At 39.0% G+C, this 18,926-nt stretch overlaps 2 protein-coding genes across 6 annotated transcripts; both read right to left on the reverse strand.

The window, feature by feature from the left end:
- Positions 1 to 1,627: 1,627 nt before the first annotated feature.
- Positions 1,628 to 6,204, reverse strand: pane1 (proliferation associated nuclear element). The gene is made up of 6 exons (XM_074630331.1): positions 5,996 to 6,204; positions 4,828 to 4,904; positions 4,201 to 4,299; positions 3,164 to 3,243; positions 2,847 to 2,938; positions 1,628 to 2,638 (listed from the first exon to the last, which is right to left on the reverse strand). The coding sequence occupies exons 1-6, from the start codon at positions 6,056 to 6,058 to the stop codon at positions 2,489 to 2,491; spliced, it is 561 nt and encodes a 186-aa protein (XP_074486432.1). The 5' UTR covers positions 6,059 to 6,204; the 3' UTR covers positions 1,628 to 2,488.
- Positions 6,205 to 8,050: 1,846 nt separating this feature from the next.
- LOC141764785 (putative RNA-binding protein Luc7-like 1) lies at positions 8,051 to 18,094 on the reverse strand. 5 transcript variants are annotated; one of them, XM_074630327.1, is made up of 12 exons: positions 17,444 to 18,094; positions 16,007 to 16,101; positions 15,220 to 15,318; positions 13,515 to 13,625; positions 13,176 to 13,319; positions 12,606 to 12,782; positions 12,270 to 12,442; positions 12,103 to 12,162; positions 11,666 to 11,695; positions 10,729 to 10,817; positions 10,566 to 10,698; positions 8,051 to 9,161 (listed from the first exon to the last, which is right to left on the reverse strand). In XM_074630327.1, the coding sequence occupies exons 1-12, from the start codon at positions 17,502 to 17,504 to the stop codon at positions 8,912 to 8,914; spliced, it is 1,422 nt and encodes a 473-aa protein (XP_074486428.1). In that variant the 5' UTR covers positions 17,505 to 18,094; the 3' UTR covers positions 8,051 to 8,911. The 5 variants fall into 5 exon arrangements, with proteins under 5 accessions (XP_074486428.1, XP_074486427.1, XP_074486431.1 ...); XM_074630326.1 differs by having other exon boundaries at positions 10,566 to 10,817; XM_074630330.1 differs by lacking the exon at positions 12,103 to 12,162 and having other exon boundaries at positions 17,444 to 18,067.
- Between the last annotated feature and the right edge of the window lie 832 nt (positions 18,095 to 18,926).

The raw sequence follows: 18,926 nt of genomic DNA on the forward strand, positions 1-18,926 counted from the left end.
AAACATGTACTCTTAAAGCCAATCCAGCGTCTGACAGATAGGAATCAGGTCAAGTCTAAAACTCTTAACGTCAAGTGTCTGGACACACACACACTCTCAACCTAATGCACTTCATTATCGTTAGTCACCTGATCCAATGTGGACATGACTCCCGCTGCTGCTGCTCATCTTTTAGATGATATTACAGTCCTATATGAAGCCAGTCAATGTAAGGTTGTAACCCCCTGAAAACAACGCAGCGTCTACTTGTAACCCCTCGTCGCAGATGGCATGAGACTATTCATTTTGTCTATTAGTTGTGAGTTTTGTGCAGGTCAAAGAGATATTTTTCCTTCACACGTTTCAAATAAGAGGCCTAAAGAAGTGAAAGGATCCAGTATTTCACATAAAAACACACACAAATAACATGATTAGTTTCAGTCATCTCATGACCCATCAGGTTTATTTTGGGATCCCTCGTGTTCAGCGGTGAGAGGTTAACCTAATAATGAGTGCTATCGAATATGTGGGCGGTGATTAAAGCTTCAGTAGGCAGAACGTTTTTGGCATCATTGGGCAAACATTCCATGATAACCTTTTAGCATATTGTAAGTCAAGTGTTCTGAGTGATAACTAGATAACTTCAATGTGTAAAAGAGGGTGAAAGATATTGTTATCTTTGACATTCACATCCCGCTGACCCCTTGTCATTAAAGTTTCTGACTTGATGCCGTAACAATGTTTGGTTGGATGATGGATAATTGCCATGATGATAACCTAACTATTAATAGTGAGTTTGTGTGTGCAGACGTGACTCCAGGCACAGAGCCTCTGATCACGCTCTGGAGGGACACACCTCTGCCTCCCCCACTCTCCTCCCCCTCTGAAGACTGACCAACAGAGGTTGAACACCTACTGGTATTCAACAGGACAGAGGACTCAGGTCCAATCTGTGACAAACACAACATTTATTTTTACATGTACTCTAGATTCTTTTTAAATATAGAAAGTGATATTTTAATATATTTTTCGTATCATGAACCTTTAGTTTTTTCAGCTTGGTTCTCGACTGGTGCTACAGTTGAGAGTGGGACTGGGTAAGAAATCATTATTCTATCATTATTATTATTAACATCACTATTTTGACAGATATTTTGCAATGTCCATGCATCACAATATGGTAAATTTATAAAAAGAAATTCCACATTAAATAATCAAACTGAGGTTTGAAGTAACTTAAACATCAGTACCTCATACCAGTGGTTCTCAACCTTTTTCGTGCCAGGGACCCCTAAATTGAGACACATTAGGTCACGGACCCCCACTTGATAAGATTTTGCTTCAGGGACCTCCATCTGAAAAGATTTTGGTTGCCTATGATCAGAATAGTCACTCTTACTCTTATCACACTGGACTCACTTCTATTGTGAATAAAATAGTTTCATAACATGAGACACAATTATCCATATAAAACAAAAAATGTAAATAATAGTGTATTCATTAGCTCGCTCAGGAGCAGCCGGTAGATACAGTATATAACATTCAGTCATCCAAGAGTACATTTAAATAAACTGTAAATTCAAAAATTCCATAAATATAACTTTCTTCAATTCAAAGTTTTATAAACAAGATAAATGATCAGTCCGGCTTTTATTGATCATAGACATCTTTAATTTCCTTGTATTGGCACTCCTGTTAAAAGCATCCAGTAGATGAATCAAATGTCTGTGAACCATAAACAAACACACACTATATACATAGAAATCATTGTACTGTATTATAATTATATACACTATGCAATACAGAAATATTCTGAATGAAGCTGTGCAGCATCATGTTCTTATTGGCCCTGATATACAACAACGAGCAGACTGATACTTGTTGATACCACTGATAGCACAGTAGGCTATATACTGTAAAGGCCCTGCACACCCACACAGGTGTTTTCAATCCAGCTGATTAGACCTCTGTTCAGGTTGAAGGTAAGCAGAGCTGTGCAGTCAGTGAAGGAGACAGACTGTAAACACCCACGCAGTCCAGAGAAGAGATCTAATCAGCCAAAATCATTAACATCACCTGTGCGGGTGCACTATGAGTCTTTAAATGATGAATTATACACAAAGAAATGTAGCTACAAGCAAGTCCATTAGATGACTGTTACAGTTACAGTTCAAAAGGTCACTGTATCGGTTAAAATACTCTGCTTCATGTCAAACTGTCAAAAACTGAACAGAGTTTAGTTGGTCATTTGCTGCAGAGAGGCCTTTTGATTCACCATAATAGGAACAGCACAGGTGTTATTAATAACATTAATGATAGCTCTGTTCTATTCAAGTGTCCCAGTGAGCCATGACAGTGTGTCAGCATGAACAATGGCTGTATCCGTAACCGCCTACTACATACTACATACTTCTGATGAATGCAGTATGCAGTAATGTAAAACTACAAATAATCATATAGATGAAAAAGTCAGACAAGACTAGCCTCCGGAGAAAACAGCGAACAGGAACTAATCGAAGCTCGGCTGGTCGATGTCTGGGGGCACAGTGCAGCGAGTCAGGTTGGACAGGTAGAGAGCCGTAGCCATGGGAACAAGGCCGCCTGCCACCTTCAGGATGGTCAGCAGCCTCTCTGTAGCTTTGCTCACATCATCTGGTGTCTGGAGGGGAAGAACATCACACAAGGCTGCTTTTAAAGACACACAGAAACACACTATAGACTTTTCAAGACCTGCAGATAACCCGTTTCCACTGTGGCCATCAATAGCAAAAATAGATATCTTCTCTCATGCTACACATTACTGTGTCTCTGAAAGGATGTCTTAGGCTTAAACCATACTCAATGTTTTGACAAAAATTGATACCAACCTGATCCTCTGCAAACAGCAAGGGGCAGTGCAGCGATGCAGCCAGCTTTCTGACAGCGTCCAGGCGCTTTATGGGGACCAAGGCGTTACGAGCTACAAGAGACAGATTCATAAGAGGGCAGCCAGTCAGAGGGAGAGACACAGAAGCTGAGCTAAAAGTCATTTTCCAACAGTATAGGGAGGGATGTGGCACATAAATAGTGACAAATTATCCATTTCAGAGAATTTATGCTCCATTTCAACCCTTTTGCTCCCGTTCTGTCCTTCATGTGATTCAAGGGCGAACGAACACTTAAAGAACTGAACTCGTTGCCATACCATTAGTGACCATGAAGCAGACTTTTCCAAGGAAATAGCCAGGGTCCAGATATTTCAGGGAAGCTTCTGCTGACTGGAAACTATGACAAAACAAAATAATACATGTCACACAATTAACTATTATATCATATATTTTAACATTTTAATAATATTTGGAGAGCACAGTAATTATTATTGATAAAATACATAGACCAAACCATGCTAGAGAAATTATGTTCTACATAATGATAGAATCAGGTCTTAGGCAGTTTAATACTAGTGTAAAAGTATGTGTTGACATCACATTTTGATTTTAAAACAGAATAATCAAGAAGCACTGGATAGTTCTAGTTAACAAAGCTGTGGATACCATGCTACTGATTTCAAATTGATCTAATAATCAAATAACAGATAGGGTATGTTTTACACGTATATATGTGTGTGGTTTAAATGGTAACTTCGGTATTTTTCAACCTGGACATGTGTTTGTGTCTAACTGAATGATAGGGACAACAATTTCTGAAACTGGTCCAGTATTAAGGGAGAGCGCTGTAGACGGCAACTGCTCATGGAAGACAACGGCGGAATAGTGGAATACATCCACGGTGGATGTACTGGACACAATAACAAACAGCCCGGATCAAGCAAAAGGTAAGAATAATTTTATATTTCTCTGTAGGGGCCTTTCCATAATGTTGTCAGACGCTTATAATAACAATCTGAGCCTGTCAGTGGCAAAAACAAGTACTTTTAGCTGACGCAATGTTATATTGACTCTCCTCAACTGCCCTTGTTTTGCGGTTGCCATGTGCGGCACTCTCCCTCAATACTGGACCAATTAAAAAAATTGTTGTCCCTATTAGTCACTTTAGTTAAACAAAAAAAAAAGGGAAAATAGGGTCCAAGTTGAAAAATACAGAAGTTACCCTTTGAGAAAAAGACAAAATAATTAGAAGTATAAATAGTAGAATTCACTGAGTTTCATTAAGGCAAACTAAAACTACAATGCAGAGTAGATATTTATACATATAATTGAAAGATAAGGATTTGAAAGATACCTGAGCTCTGAGGTCAGGTTGATGATGAACACCACCAGGTCTATCCTCGGACGGCTCTCCTCATTCTCCATGGGCAGAGGCAGACTCTTCGCTAGTCTCCTGATGGGTACAATAAACATTATTGTCAGACTGAATATGGTCACAGATATATAGCAAACAGAGGTGGTAATTCTGTGTTCACGTCACATAGGATGGATGGTACAGATGTCTACGACTTGCATGTGTTCATGTCACTACACAAATCAAGACGGTTGAATGACGGTTCCAGGGTGTACCCCGCTTTCACCCAATGTCAGCTGGGATCGGCTTCAGCCCCCCCAGCGACCCCACACGGGATAAGCGGTTACAGATAATGGATGTATGGGATAACGACTTGATGTGAATATTTTTTACCTGTCGAAAACTGGTAATTACGATGCCTCTGATAAACAATGAACACGGCATAACAGTCTTGAGCTGAACCCTCAGTTGTTAGTACATAAATTGGTACAGTTGCATTGGTTAAACATAGTATATATAAAATAAATGTAGTTCCAATAGCAGATGGTGTTTCCAGTTGGGTGCTTAATGACCATTTCCTACAGCTCAGCTGACCTCAGCAGTTTATAAGGACCAAGCAGTACTCACACATTCACAGTGACGGCGGTCTCCTCCATCAGAGCATCTGCTAAACTCTGCTGAAACTGCTCCTCGCTCTCCACCAGCTGCAGGGAAAACACTCCAGGTCAGCACAAAACTGGATCATGGCACTTAACACTATAACACTGCCAAAAAAAAATTTGTATAACAGAATACTACATCTAAAGATGTATTTTAAAAACATGGCTTCATATGTACATGTGGTGGAAAGTAACACAGTAGCCTAAATTTACTCAAGTAGGTGCTGGTACTTTTCTTATGTGTTTACCTGGAGTGCAACTTACTCCTACTCCACTATATGTCAGAGAGATATTATTTTTGACTTCATCTGACAGCATACAACTTAATTAAATTTAATGTATTGGTATTATTTATTTGTTGTATTTTACCATGCACTTTAACCTGACAGCAATTGCACTTTGAACTGCATTTGTTTATGATAATGCACATGCCGACTGAATATACTATTTATTATGTATTTAATTATGTATTATAATCATTGTCTTTTATATTGTTTTAGATTGTCTACTTACTTTTACTGCCCTTTATGACAGTTTGCACAATACGAAACTGGTCACTAACCTCATAGCTGTCTTTATATAGTACCCTGTATTTATAGACTGTCTTTTAATGCATCATGTATGTGATGGAGAGTTGCAACCTCAATTTCGTTGTACCTGTGCATCTAATCTAATCTAATTTAATTAGGGGTGTAAGAAATTATCGAAAAAATATTGAGTATTGCGATATCATGCGTTGTGATACTGTATTTTTTTCCTCAGAAACACTGTATTGATTTTTAATTAATAGTTTACATGCAAAAATCAACTCAGACAATACTTAATTTAATTTGCAAAGATACACGCGCTCTCAGTGTATACGCCTCTCAAAGTAGTGCTATGATGTTGGGTGTGTGCAAATGCAAATGCAGATGTTTTGATTGCATAAAAAAGTTTTTTTTTTTAACTCAAAAATGTTATGCATATGGCGGTGAGATCTTTATACAATGACGGTTTTCCTAAAATTAGATTTTTAAAAATGCAAATATATCGCCTTGCCTTACAGTATCGCAATATATTGACTAGTAACCCCTCGTAACTTGCTGCTTTGTTTGTCTCAGCAGCTGTCAACAGTTAATAATGAAGCACAAACTCACCAAGATGCTCGTTGTGTTCAAACCAGGCAGCTTACTAAACGGCTTCAGCAGCGACATCCTCATATAATCACTTTAAACAGCCTCCCTGTTTCATAAATGTAGTAAACTAATAATCCAGTCTCTGGTTCATTTCAGACATGTATTCATGTTTACTCGTCGCGCTTCTTTTCCGAACGTGCGTTTGACGTCATGACGTTTTCACTACATGTGCAGTTGACGTCGTGACGCTTTCTCTCAGTTGACGTCGTGACGTTATCCCTACAAAAGCAGCTGTTTACTGCCCCCTATAGGCTACTGGGTATGTGAGTACAGATTGTGCTTTTGACTTGAATGCAGCTGGTCTTCCTCTCCACAAGGAGTCACAACAGCAACTGTACTTAAGTACTAATTTTGAGATACTTGTACTTTTTATTTTCCATTTTATGTACTTTAAGCTTTACTTCTACACTTCCTGCAGCTGTCAGACTCCACAACCAGCACTGCTCCCAGTAGACCACTTACACTTACACACCAAAAAACTGACAATAACCTGATATTTTCAGGTGGAATTTCTTTTCATTCTCACTGTGCAATATCATTTTCCACTTGTGCAATTTTGTTAATAGTCTGTTTATTGTCAATACTGTATATACTGCTCCTATTTTTATACTTCTTTCTATTTAAATGGTTCATATTTTGTTACACTTTGTTTAGCTCTTTTTTACTGTGTTAGCTGATGCATCTTGTTTTTTGCACTATCCCCTTTGCTGCTGTACACTGCACATTTCCCCACTGCGGGACTAATAAAGGAAGATCTTATCTTATCTTACATCTTGGAGGCAAATATTGCACTTTTCAATTCACTACATTTATTTTGACAGCTTTACTTACTAGCTACTTACTACAGATTCATATTATTAATGCTAAATAAAATCAACTAATGCATTTTGATGTATTTTCATGGATATTAAACCACCTGGCAGTACATAAAGTAGTTAGCCCCACCTTTACCAGCTGCCACATTAGTGATGCTTTCATAATAAATTCCTATAATAAATATATTATTCTGAAATGGGCTGTTCTGCACGAGTACTTACACATTTGGTATTTTAGTATTTTTAGTATTAACACTTTTGTATTTTTACATTAGTAAAGTTTTGAATGCAGGACTTTTACTTATAGAGTATTTCTACCCTGTGGTATTGCTACTTTTACAGTTAAAAGAGTACATCTGAGTACGTCTTCTACCACTGCACGGATGATCCTATACGATTCATTTTCTGGTCGTACCGGGACGATTTTTTATAAACTAAATAGCCAAAAATATATATATATATATATTTGTTCGCATGTTCATATTATTAATGCAAAATAAAAATAAACTAATGCATTTTGATGGATATTAGGCCACCTGGCAGTACATAAAGTAGATAGCCCTGCCTTTACCAGCTGCAACGTTAGTGATGCTTTCATAAAGCATCAATAATTATAATCCTATAACATATATTATTCTGAAATAAGCTGTTAAAGTCAATTTATATAAAATAAAATCACAAATTTCCCTAATTTGTAACAAGTACTTTTACTGTTGGTACTTTCAACTATATTTGAATGCCAATACACACACATCTATCTATTAACAGCTACCTCCTAAATGTGTAAATTCATATTTAAATTAACTAGCTCGATCTTTTTGCTGCTATTACTGTTTTTATCTCTGCTTTTATTTGTTTTTTATTCTTAACTACAACAAGAGAAGCTTGCAAAATGTTATTGTACCCGAGTATGACAATACAGATCACTGTTATTCTAATACTTTTGTATTTTTACTTAAGTAAAGTTTTGAATGCAGGACTTTTACTTATAACAGAGTATTTTTTACCCCCATGGTATTGCTATTTTTTACTTGAGATACATTTTCTGGTCTTATCAGGACATTTTTTTTATAAAATTAAATGGCCAACAAGCCAAAACCGACATCAATAAAGCTAAAATAATACAGGATGCTTAATTTGTCCAAACTGTATGCATAAAGAGGAGGCGAAGTTAAAGAGACATTTGTATAAACACACTGTATTTGAATAGAAGCAGAACATTTTATTCACTTAATGGTGGCACAGCAAAGTAGATTTTCCCCAGTACATCCAGGTTGTATCACAGCAAACAGGACACAAGTCCCTGGGTCTTTTAAGTGTCGGTATGTAAATATGAACGTCATCTATATGCATTCACATGTCAGGAACTGAGTGGAAATATTTGGATGACTTCTTTCAGGGGGGACAAGTGAGTTTATTTTCAAAATACGAGCTCATCACTGCATCCTGGATTAAAGGCGGGCTCGGGGATGTGTGTCGGATTTCCCAAATGAGATTGTTATGGCAGCAAATAAAACACAAACATCAGAAGTGCCTTCAGTCGTTCACAGCTCATTTCAAACATGACTGCAAGGGACGCCACATTAATGAGTCCAACCCGAGTAAATGAATCCACAGCTACTGAAACGGATTGATTCCTAATGGAAGAGGAAAAGCAGTTATCAACACTGAAGGTCACACACTAAAGATAAAAAAATAACAGCACTTTATGTGAGTAAAATAAAAACAGACTCAAAAGTAGGACTGCTGTCTCATCACTGTCAAAACAACTGTACATAAGATCGACAAGATGGCATAAAAAATGACCGTACTGTTTTCCAGCCTCACAATTCAGTCTTATAAAAGTAGGTTTTGCATGTTTTCCTTTACCGCCACCGCTGAAGTTGTTCCCTCATCCCCCATGTTAAGTTTGCACCATCCACCCCCGTTAATGTACCACTTTTAACATGAACACACATACAAAGCCGACACACTCATTCGCACCAACACACACTCGTCTCTCCATGCTCCTTTTAGTAATTAATATATCCAAATCAAAGACTTTGGAGGCGTCCACTCCTGTTCATATCTCCCCGGACTCTCGCTCCCCCGAGCTGGAGCGCCGGTCTCGCTCGAACGACAGGGATCTCTCTCGTTCCCTGCCCCTGGCTGTGTCCGCGGAGGGGGACTTCTGCCTGTCCTGCCTGTCCTCCCAGTCTCCGCACTCCGGCCTGTCCTCACGCCAACCCTCTCCTGCTGCACCCTCTCTACTCCTCTCCTGGGACGGCGAGGGCTCTCTGTCGCGAGTGGTAGATGATCTCTCTGTGGAGGACCTGAGGAAAAAAACAATCAGCCACAGATTGATCATCATCATCATCATCATCATGAATAGTACGCTTCCAGCACAAGATCGAGGACCTGATGTCCTTGATTTGAGTTTGACATTTTGTTTTTGCTAAGAGTTATTGTCCACATCTAGAAAGATGGTTCTCACTATCTGGGAGCAAATCAGACTAGCAGGGGTGTAACCAGTGAAAGTTCAATTTGTGAAAACTGGATATATTTTCAGTGCAACAAAAATAAGGAGTTCATGATAATGTCCCTCACATGTCCACATTCAACTATATTGTAAAACTATATTTTTAATTTTTGGATGCTAGTCGGTAGCTGTTGCGTTAGCGCTACAGTAGTGATGTTAAAATTAATTATTAGATTAATTTATAAATTAAATTAATCTAATAACTAGATTATTAGTTATTCATTTATAAATTATTAATTTATAACTTAATCTAAAGCTGAGCTATGATTATTTTAACTATTGATTAATCTGTGGAATATTTGTGTACTTAGTTGATTATTTAGCTCAAATAAATAGCAGAGATTTGTGGAAAAATGCACAATTTATAATTGGACAGAAGGACATATTCAAATTGCTTTTTTGTCCAAACAGTCTAAAACTTAAAGATATTCAGTTTCGATAATAATAATGATATAATTATAAATGATATAAGGCTGTAACTAACAAATATTTTCACTGTTGATTAATCTGTTGAATAGGTCCTTGATTAATCAATTAGTTGTTTGTTCTATAAAATGTCAGAATACGGTGTCAGTGTTTCTCAAAGCCCAAGATGACATACTGTCATAGAGGAGTAAAGAAACAAGAAAATATTCACATTTAAGAAGCTGGAATCACAGAATTCTAACTTTTGTTCCTTAGAAAATTACTCAAACCGATTAATCAATTATCCAAATAGTTGACAACTAATCGATTAATTGTCGCAGCTCTAAAATGATAAATATAGAGAAAAGCCACAGATCCTCACATTTGAATAGCTGGAACCAGTGACTGTTGAAATGACCTCAAGGTTTCATTCGATTATGTAAATAGTGATTAATATTCTGATTATCGGTTAATTAATCAATTGTTTCAGCAACAAATTAATTTATAAGCCCCTGATCAGAGTCCTGCTTGCAACTGATTCCATTTTGCTTTGCATGTCAGATGAATCTCTTAAAATATTAGCATCAGTTGACACTGCTGTATTCAACCAACTTCATCACTTCCTATTGATTGCATCACTTGGTTCATGTGCTGTGAACGAATGTGACAGCTGATATCTAATCACTGGTTACATGATGAGTTTAATGTTAGTTAAGGAGGTGCACTCTCAGATCACTCATCCTGTCCTGATGATGCTTTATGTTAAGTTTCTGTGATGGATAAAAAGTCACACCTCTTCCTTTTGCGCCTGTGAGAGTGGGAGCGTGAGCGATGCCTCTCCTTGTGTCGATGTTTCCTCTCTCTCTCCCGATCCCGATCCCGATCCCGATCCCCACCTCCACCTCCGCCTCCGCCTCCACTTGCGCCTCCGCCTCCAACTCCAACTCCAACTCCACCTCCACCTCCACCGCCACCTTCTTCTCTGGAACGAGACGAGCGGTGGCGTCTTGAACGATGAGAGGACGAAGTCGAAGTGCCTCCGTCCCTAGAAAAATTAGTTTATGGAGAAAAACAGATTTTAAGGTTTAAGTAAAACAAATCCAAAAAAAGGTAGGCTACACTGTTATAAGCTATAAATTCTTGATCAACACTTTATACTGATGCATCCTGATCATCTTGTCTTGTAATCAATTCAGTTGGTAGATGACGGCCAACACAATCAGTCACTTTTCAAGGCATTTGCTGTGTGACATAGCACTGCTGCTCTTTTTCAGATTAAGTTTTATTTAATAAAATTATAATATTTTTGTATGATGTTAGAGGTCTTAATTTCAGGCAAAGTAAACCAGTAGTCGTTTTCTTTCAGGTCCTCTACTGTGACCATTTTTGTAACCGATACCCCAGTAACACTATTACCACAGACAATACTCCCTTTTGATCAACCAGATGGGTGCATTATTTTTTTGTATGAATCTGAACAGCAGCCTCATTACATTACTAAATTAATGTTCACAGTTTTTACTTCAACAGCTTCTACTCAAACTACATAACGTGTGCCGTTGCAACTCATGCATTAGACCTGTGTAGACCTCTGAAATAGCAAATATATCGAGACTGCTGTATCACAGCTGGCTTTGTATACCATTACAACCGTGTGTTAATATTTTTGTATTGCTAAGAGTACTTCAAATAATTTAAGACTGTATTCTTAATAAAAACACGTCATGCTAACAACTAGCCTAAAACTACGATACAAAAACACTACATGCCCGATCTTGTGTGGAGTTTACACAAATGTTTAATGTGTGAGAAGTTTTTTCAGCTAAAGTGTGAAATTATAAGTCACTCTGACAGACAAAACTTATAAAGTGATTCTGGTCGAAGCAGACATACCTGTATCGTTCTCCACTTCTAGATCTCGACCTAAGACAGAAACACAAATCAGACAGTTTCCAGATGTGACACTGAACTTTTTCTTTGTACTCAGTAACAACGGAGTAGGGATGTCACGATACCAGAAATTTAGTAGTCGATACTGTTAACAGTGAAATTCCACAATTCTCGATCCGATACCACAGTAAAAAACAAAACAATAAACTCCATGTACTTCAACATATACCCAATATCAATCATTTTTTACTCAATAGAGATTGAACGCATCATAATGTAACTCAATGCAACCTCCGCACGTTAGCTGTTAGCTCCGTTATTTAGCCAAGCAGGACTGTGCTGCCCACCGGCTGCTTACAGCTAACGTTACTAGCTCTCCTCCTGCGAGTTTCAACACAGATTTGTGGTTCACAATGTAGTATTATTAGGATATTTCCTACCTTCCCCGGGACAACAGCGATGCTGTTCGTCTTGATCCCTGATCCCCGGTGTCTGTGGTACTGTAGAAAAATGAGTACCGTCACGTTTTCAGAATTTCGGCATCGACTTGGTACCTAAGTATCAGTTCTCGTGACATCCCTACAATGGAAGTCGAACTGTTTCTTACCTCCTACGCTCCCTCTCCCATTCCCGCTCTCTTTCCCGTTCTCGTTCCTGCTCTCTTTCTCCCTCTCTTTCCCGTTCTCGCTCCACTTCCCACTCCCGCTCTCTCTCGTCATCTCTTTCACGTTCCTCTCGTCTTCTCGTTCGCATTCTTTCTTGTTTCTCCACAACTGCTTTCTGGAGGAAACAAAAATAGCACAAAACTGAAAAATACCAGCAGCTGATTCTGTTCTATGTTCATACATCACAAATAATGGTAACATAACTGAAATTTCTTTCTGAACAATAATGGTGCAAATTAAAGTAGTTCTCTACGTGCTCGTTCCAGTGCAGCCCTTACCCTTAGCCTGTCGAGCTTCTCGCGGATTTCAATGAAGCCGATGTGCAGTTTGCCCCCAAAGTGGTCAGCTAGACGCCGATCGTTGTCGTGAAGACCCAAGTAGGCAGAGCACACCTCGCACACCCGTAGTTTTTGTTGTTGAAAGCTGGAGGCTGGCATCGAATTTCTGTACACATCCTACAAAAACAAAAGGTTATGAGACTCTAGAGCAAATTCACTAAAGACACTGTAAAAAAACAACAGATTTTAGCTGGTATTTCATCTATCTACATGATCGAGTCTGGACTTGAGCGTAAGCTTTGTAGGGAATTACAACACCTAATAAAAGCTCTTTGTCAACTCAAATTATTGATATCCATCTTATCCATTTTGAGAAGAGATTGTGTGTTTAACTGCCTCTGGTTACTGTTAACGAGTCACTGATGACATTTTTTACTAATGAATTTAGTAGACGAGTAAACCTGGTTTGAAACTAATATTTCAGGTCTAGTTGGTGACATGCAAGTAAAAACATGTATTTATTCTAACACAATAAACTAGTCACAACAAAGCAGTTATCAACTTTCTGACCTCTGCTTCTTTCTTCAAGCCTCGTGTCTTCTCCACCATTTCCAGCAGTTGCTGGGCTTCGTCTACATTCCCCTCGCCCCCGAGCTGCTCCGCCCGGGCAAGCAGCTTCCCGATCTCTTCGTTCAGCTCGTGGACACGTTCAGCCTTTTCATAGCAGGAGAAACAGACACAAGAAAATGAGCTCTAGGCTGTTTGCTGTAGGCTTTGCTCAGATTCATGATAACCAGATGGTGTGATTGTGCTTTTTTTCCAGGAGATTAACTATTCCCTGTTACAAAGGGCACAGAATTCATAAAGACCGGATGATAATCTCATTATTAGCAACAGTGACTTTATCACCTTTGCAGCCACTTCAGCGCTGATCTCATCCTGCGTCTCGGCTAGTCGCTTCTTGGCCAGCTCAGTCCTGCGGTCGCAGTCAGCGATGAAAGACTGAAGGTGTTCAGCAGCCTGCGCGCAAACACATGATATAAATGAGTTTTTGTGTGTGTAAAATACATAAATTTAATTTACCAGATTAAATTTAAACTAAACTTATTTTCAAGATAAATCTGATATGCAGGCATCTTTTTCTTTTTACAAAACATTCTTAAAAGGGACTGTTTGTAACTTTTTAAGCGTATAAATGTAGCGGGTCGGCACACATGCGCGTTCGCATATGCGCGCTCGCGTGTGGCCGGAGCCTCGTCTCCGCTGCCTGCTCTCCTTCACTCAGACAGCGCACGCGTCCTCCACCTCTAGACGTGAACGCGCGCTTAGTTTAGAGTTAGTTTAGCTCTGAGAATATCTAGTGAATGCACAGGGGACGTTTGTGCAGAAATAAATGCTGCAGCTCCTCCAGACCAACAGAGCTTTCCCGTGTCTTGTGAAGTGACGGAGCTCTTCAGAGAGTTACGTTGTCTTCTCGTTACCGACCGGGTGCCGGTGTCTCCTCTGCTCTCTCCGGCTGCGGGCAGAGAGAGCAGGGAGACACGCTGCAGAGCCCCGCTGCATCAGCCTGCACTTAGGCAGGAAAAGCCAACACTAGGGCCAGATCTAAATCATGTTCATGGAGAGACCTTCGTCTGGTCAGCTAACATTACTGCCAAGCAGCTGAAATATAGAGTGATATTGTGGTTTTAGTTGACGCGTGTCGCCTCACTGTTTTGAGCGACGCTCGTTCAGGTATATTTAGAGCAGGCAAGCGCTAGCCCGACGCTGACTTTCGTTGATTTCACGGCCACAGGTGTCGCTGTTAACAAGCATTTCTGAAAGTTACAAATAGTCCCTTTAAACAACAAACTCTTTGGGAATTTCTTTAATACTTTGTAGAATTCTTAATTTAAAATGTATTGCTAGTACTAAATATATATATGCACAGTTTCTGCCTGTTATTAAGTGTGTGACAACAAGGTTTATGTGCTCTCAATCATCCTATAAATTAGACCTCCAACTTCTGCGCACAATTCAACAGTACCACTTAGACCAAACTGTAGAAAGTCAGAGTTTGTCTTACTTATAAATTAGACCCTTAGACTAGTCAAATCAATTTTACTGCCAAAAATCAAAAGTGTGTCACAGACGGCTTTACAATCTGTAAATCATACAACAACACTGATCTTTAGACTCTCGATTTGGGCGAGGATAAACTCCAGGGCTGTAACTAAGGATTATTTTTATTGTCGATCATTTTCTTGATAAATCGATTAATAAAATGTTAGAAAAATTGTGAAAAATGTCGATCATTGTTTCCCAAAGCCAAAGATGACGTCCTTAAATGTCGTGTTTTGTCCACAACTCAAAGATATTCAGTTTATGTCATAGAGGAGTAAAGAAACCAGAAAATATTCACATTTAAGAAGCTGGAATCAGAGAATTTTTACTTTTTTTAAAAAGGACTCAAATTATTATATCAATTATCAAAATAATATCATATAAAGAGTTGTATTACTCAGTGACTGAGTACAGTGGAATCATAGAAAACGACTACTACTTTCTCCAGAGCTTTACATGATGGTGTGTGTGTGTGTGTGTGTGTGTGTGTGTGTGTGTGTGTACTACTCACATCCAGTTCGAAGAAGTACTCCTGCTCTTTAGAGGCAATCTCGTAGTCTGCTCTGAGGGCCAAGTCGTGGACTTTCATACACTCTCCCAGATCCATTCTCTGCAGAAATCAGAAAGACATCCATGTACTGTGTTTGTGTTCGCTTCATCATTTCACTCATCTTGACAGATTTGTCGAGCCAGCAATTCCCTAATGTTAAAATGTCATCCCGTCTTAGAGCGTTTTAAATGGCATCACATTAGGGACAGTAAATGTGATATCATTTGAATCAGTGCTAAAAGGCCAGGTCTTTGACACGGACTGTATTTCTTTACCGCATCCATACTATATGGAGACAAAAGCACCTTTTTTTATTAACAGTCTCCCAGTTTGAGGGGACAGAAAGTAATTGGACAAGTTAAAAGTTGCATTCAATTCTTTACAGACAAAATCTGGCTGCAGTCCGTGACCCAAACCGTAGCTGACACTTGATACTGTTCCTACTGATTCTATGTCAGGCCTACTGTAGCTAACTTCCCTTCTCATTATCAGGGCTGTTTGCCTTCAATCTGATCCTGAGACAGTGAAACATTTGAATGGGGGGTCAGATGTGTCCAACACTGCTCACACAATATAAATGTACACCCTGAAAGCATATTGACATTGTGTCATTATGTGCTGGAGAAGACCCAAAACCAATGACAACAGCTGTCCTAATACTTTCTGTCTGCAGTGTATGATAGATGCTTTCTGTGTACAGATGTGTGTGTGTGTGTGTGTGTGTGTGTGTAAACAACATTGTACTCACGGTGCCAGACAGAATATCATGAGGACATGAATCCAGGAGGTGACTTTTGCAGACTCGCTCATCTGTGAATTTGATTCTCTGCCTCATGGTATCTCCTTGAAAATAGAAAACACACAAGAGCAGAAAGAACATGTTAACTTGTCAGAAACATGGTAGAAGATCATTGAGGGGGCCATTAATGAGTCAGACACATCTGTTACCTTACACCAGTATAAATCCTAAAAAAAAGTTAGCTGCTCTCTAAGATAGTCTGATAAAATGCCAACATCTGGAGCCAAGTAGAAAACAGCACATGATCAAAATAAACAGCTCAAATGTTATTTGTGGGGTATGTTAGCAAACAACTTAACTTGCCATGAATAAGTCACACACATCTGTTACCTTACACCAGTATAAATCCTAAAAAAGTTAGTTACTCTCTAATCAGATAGAGTCTGATAAAATGACAACATCTGGAGCCAGGAAGAAAAACAGCACATGATCAAATACTTGTTATTTGTGGTGGTATGTTAGCAAACAACTAAACTTGCCATGAATGAGTTCCACACATCTGTTACCTTACACCAGTAAATCCTTACAAAAGTTAGCTGCTCTCTAAGATATAGTCTGATAAAATGACAACATCTGGTGGCAAGAAGAAAACAGCACACTGACCCATGATGAAATACACAGCTCAAATGTTATTTGTGGGGTATGTTAGCAAAAACTTTACTTGCCATGAATAAGTCACACATCTGTTACCTTACACCAGTATAAATCCTAAAAAAGTTAGCTGCTCTCTAATCAGATAGAGTCTGATAAAATGAGAACATCTGGAGCCAGGAAGAAAACAGCACACTGATCATGACCCATGATCAAATACACAGCTCACATGTTATCTGTGGGGTATGTTAGCAACAACTTAACTTGCCATGTGCACTCAAACTCAAACACAACAGGTAGCTAGTCGGCTAGCTCTATCCTCATGTTAGCTAGCCTCACTGTCACAGACTGGCATATTAGAGGTTAGCTTTCCCTGCTGATATTGACTTGTCAGAAACATGGTAGTAGATCATTGAGGTGCAGCAGACTTGCTATGAATGAGTCACACACACATCTGTTACCTTACACCAGTATAAATCCTAAAAACAAAGTTAGCTGCTCTCTAAACAGATAGAATCTGATAAAATGACAACATCTGGAGCCAGGCAGAAAACAGCACATGATCAAAAACATGTTATTTGTGGTGGTATGTTCGCAAACAACTTAACCTGCCATGTGCACTCAAACACAACAGGTAGCTAGCCGGCTAGCTCTATCCTCATGTTAGCTAGCCTCACCTCACTGACTGGCATTAGCTTCCATGCTAATGCTAACCACACTAGCTCCTGCCTGCTCTGTGTGTCCAGATCCGATTCAGACATATAGATATCTCCACCACACAGCCTCCGTCCTCACCGTCTCTCCCCGTCCCCATGAGCTGGTCCAGCATGGCTCTCATCTGAGCCTGGGCCGACATGTTTTGAAGCTAGCTTAGTGTGAGTCACTCCTCTCCAGCAACAGTCTTCTTCTCCTCGCACCATGCAGCAGCAGCAGCAGCAGCAGCCTCCTCCTCGACGGCAGGCCTCGTCGCCTCCTCCAACACACAAACCCGCAGTTAACTTTCTACTTAAAGGAGAGTAAACCCACACCAGTCCAGGCTGAGAGCTCAGCAGCAGCGAGCTGGGTGTGTTGGTAGAACTGGCTGGTTGTAACAGCACTTTAACAACCGGCTGGATGTGAGTTTGTAACGGTTAACGGTTGGCTGTTGGTCGGTTCGGCTAACGTCTGTTTGAACCGTGGAGTCCCGTGTGTCGGTGGTGTGTCGAGTTAAAGCGGGACTGACTGAATATGAGGTATGTTGGTGGGTTAGCTGGATAAATCTGTGTACAGTTCTTAACATAGCCTCTGTAGCGGTGTATGTTTCTAGCCAGTCAGGCTAGAAGTTGGCAAGTTTTATTCAACGTCCTCGTTTCTTCCGCCTTTTCCACTTCCTCCCCCCTCTCTCTCTCTCTCTCTCTCTCTCTCTCTCTCTCTCTCTCTCCGTCCTCCGTGCGCGTACCCGCCGTGGAGTCAGAGCGCGCTCTCGTCACCTCCGTCGCCTCGAGGAAGAAGAAGTGCGGCAGTCAAGCCTCCTCGCGCGCTGCTGGCATTTTTTGGTGACGTTACACACGTCACTATGAAAATGTTAGGAAATATATGTTTTTTGTTATCAAGAGACAGTAATGGTAAATGACTTTCTTTATTTGATATGTACAAATTAGCTTGAGATGAGCCCTGTTTCTTTTATTTAATGTGATATATATATATATTGACTTTTTTTATTCATAATTTTTGTATTCACATATATATATATATATGTATTTTTGTAACTTTTATATATATATATATATATATATGTGTGTGTAAATGAAAAAAAATATGAATAAAAAAAGTCAATATATATATATATTTTTACTTGTATATATATATATATATATATTTTTATATTTATATATATATTTTATATATATATATTCTTTTCTTTTTTTATTCATTTATTATTATTATTTTTTATTACTTTTTCCTAGACCAGTTCTACTTTATTTCTATTTACTTTTAATGTTAGTTTTGATACATGTTGTTGCCCATGCTCAACCTAAAGTTGTTTTTCTTACTGTTATGATATTTAACAGTGCCTTGTTTTGTGTATATTGTATTTTTATATCTGGTATATTTTTTTGTACTTAGTACTTTGCACTACTAACTTTTTTATTGCCTTTTTACTAACATGTTTTTGCACTATGGAACTGTGATGCTGGCAACTTGAATTTCCCTCGGGATTAATAAAGTTACTATCTATCTATCTATCTATCTATCTATCTATCTATCTATCTATCTATCTATCTATCTATCTATCTAT

This window comes from Sebastes fasciatus, chromosome 3, assembly GCF_043250625.1.
Source record: "Sebastes fasciatus isolate fSebFas1 chromosome 3, fSebFas1.pri, whole genome shotgun sequence".
NCBI lineage: Eukaryota > Metazoa > Chordata > Actinopteri > Perciformes > Sebastidae > Sebastes > Sebastes fasciatus.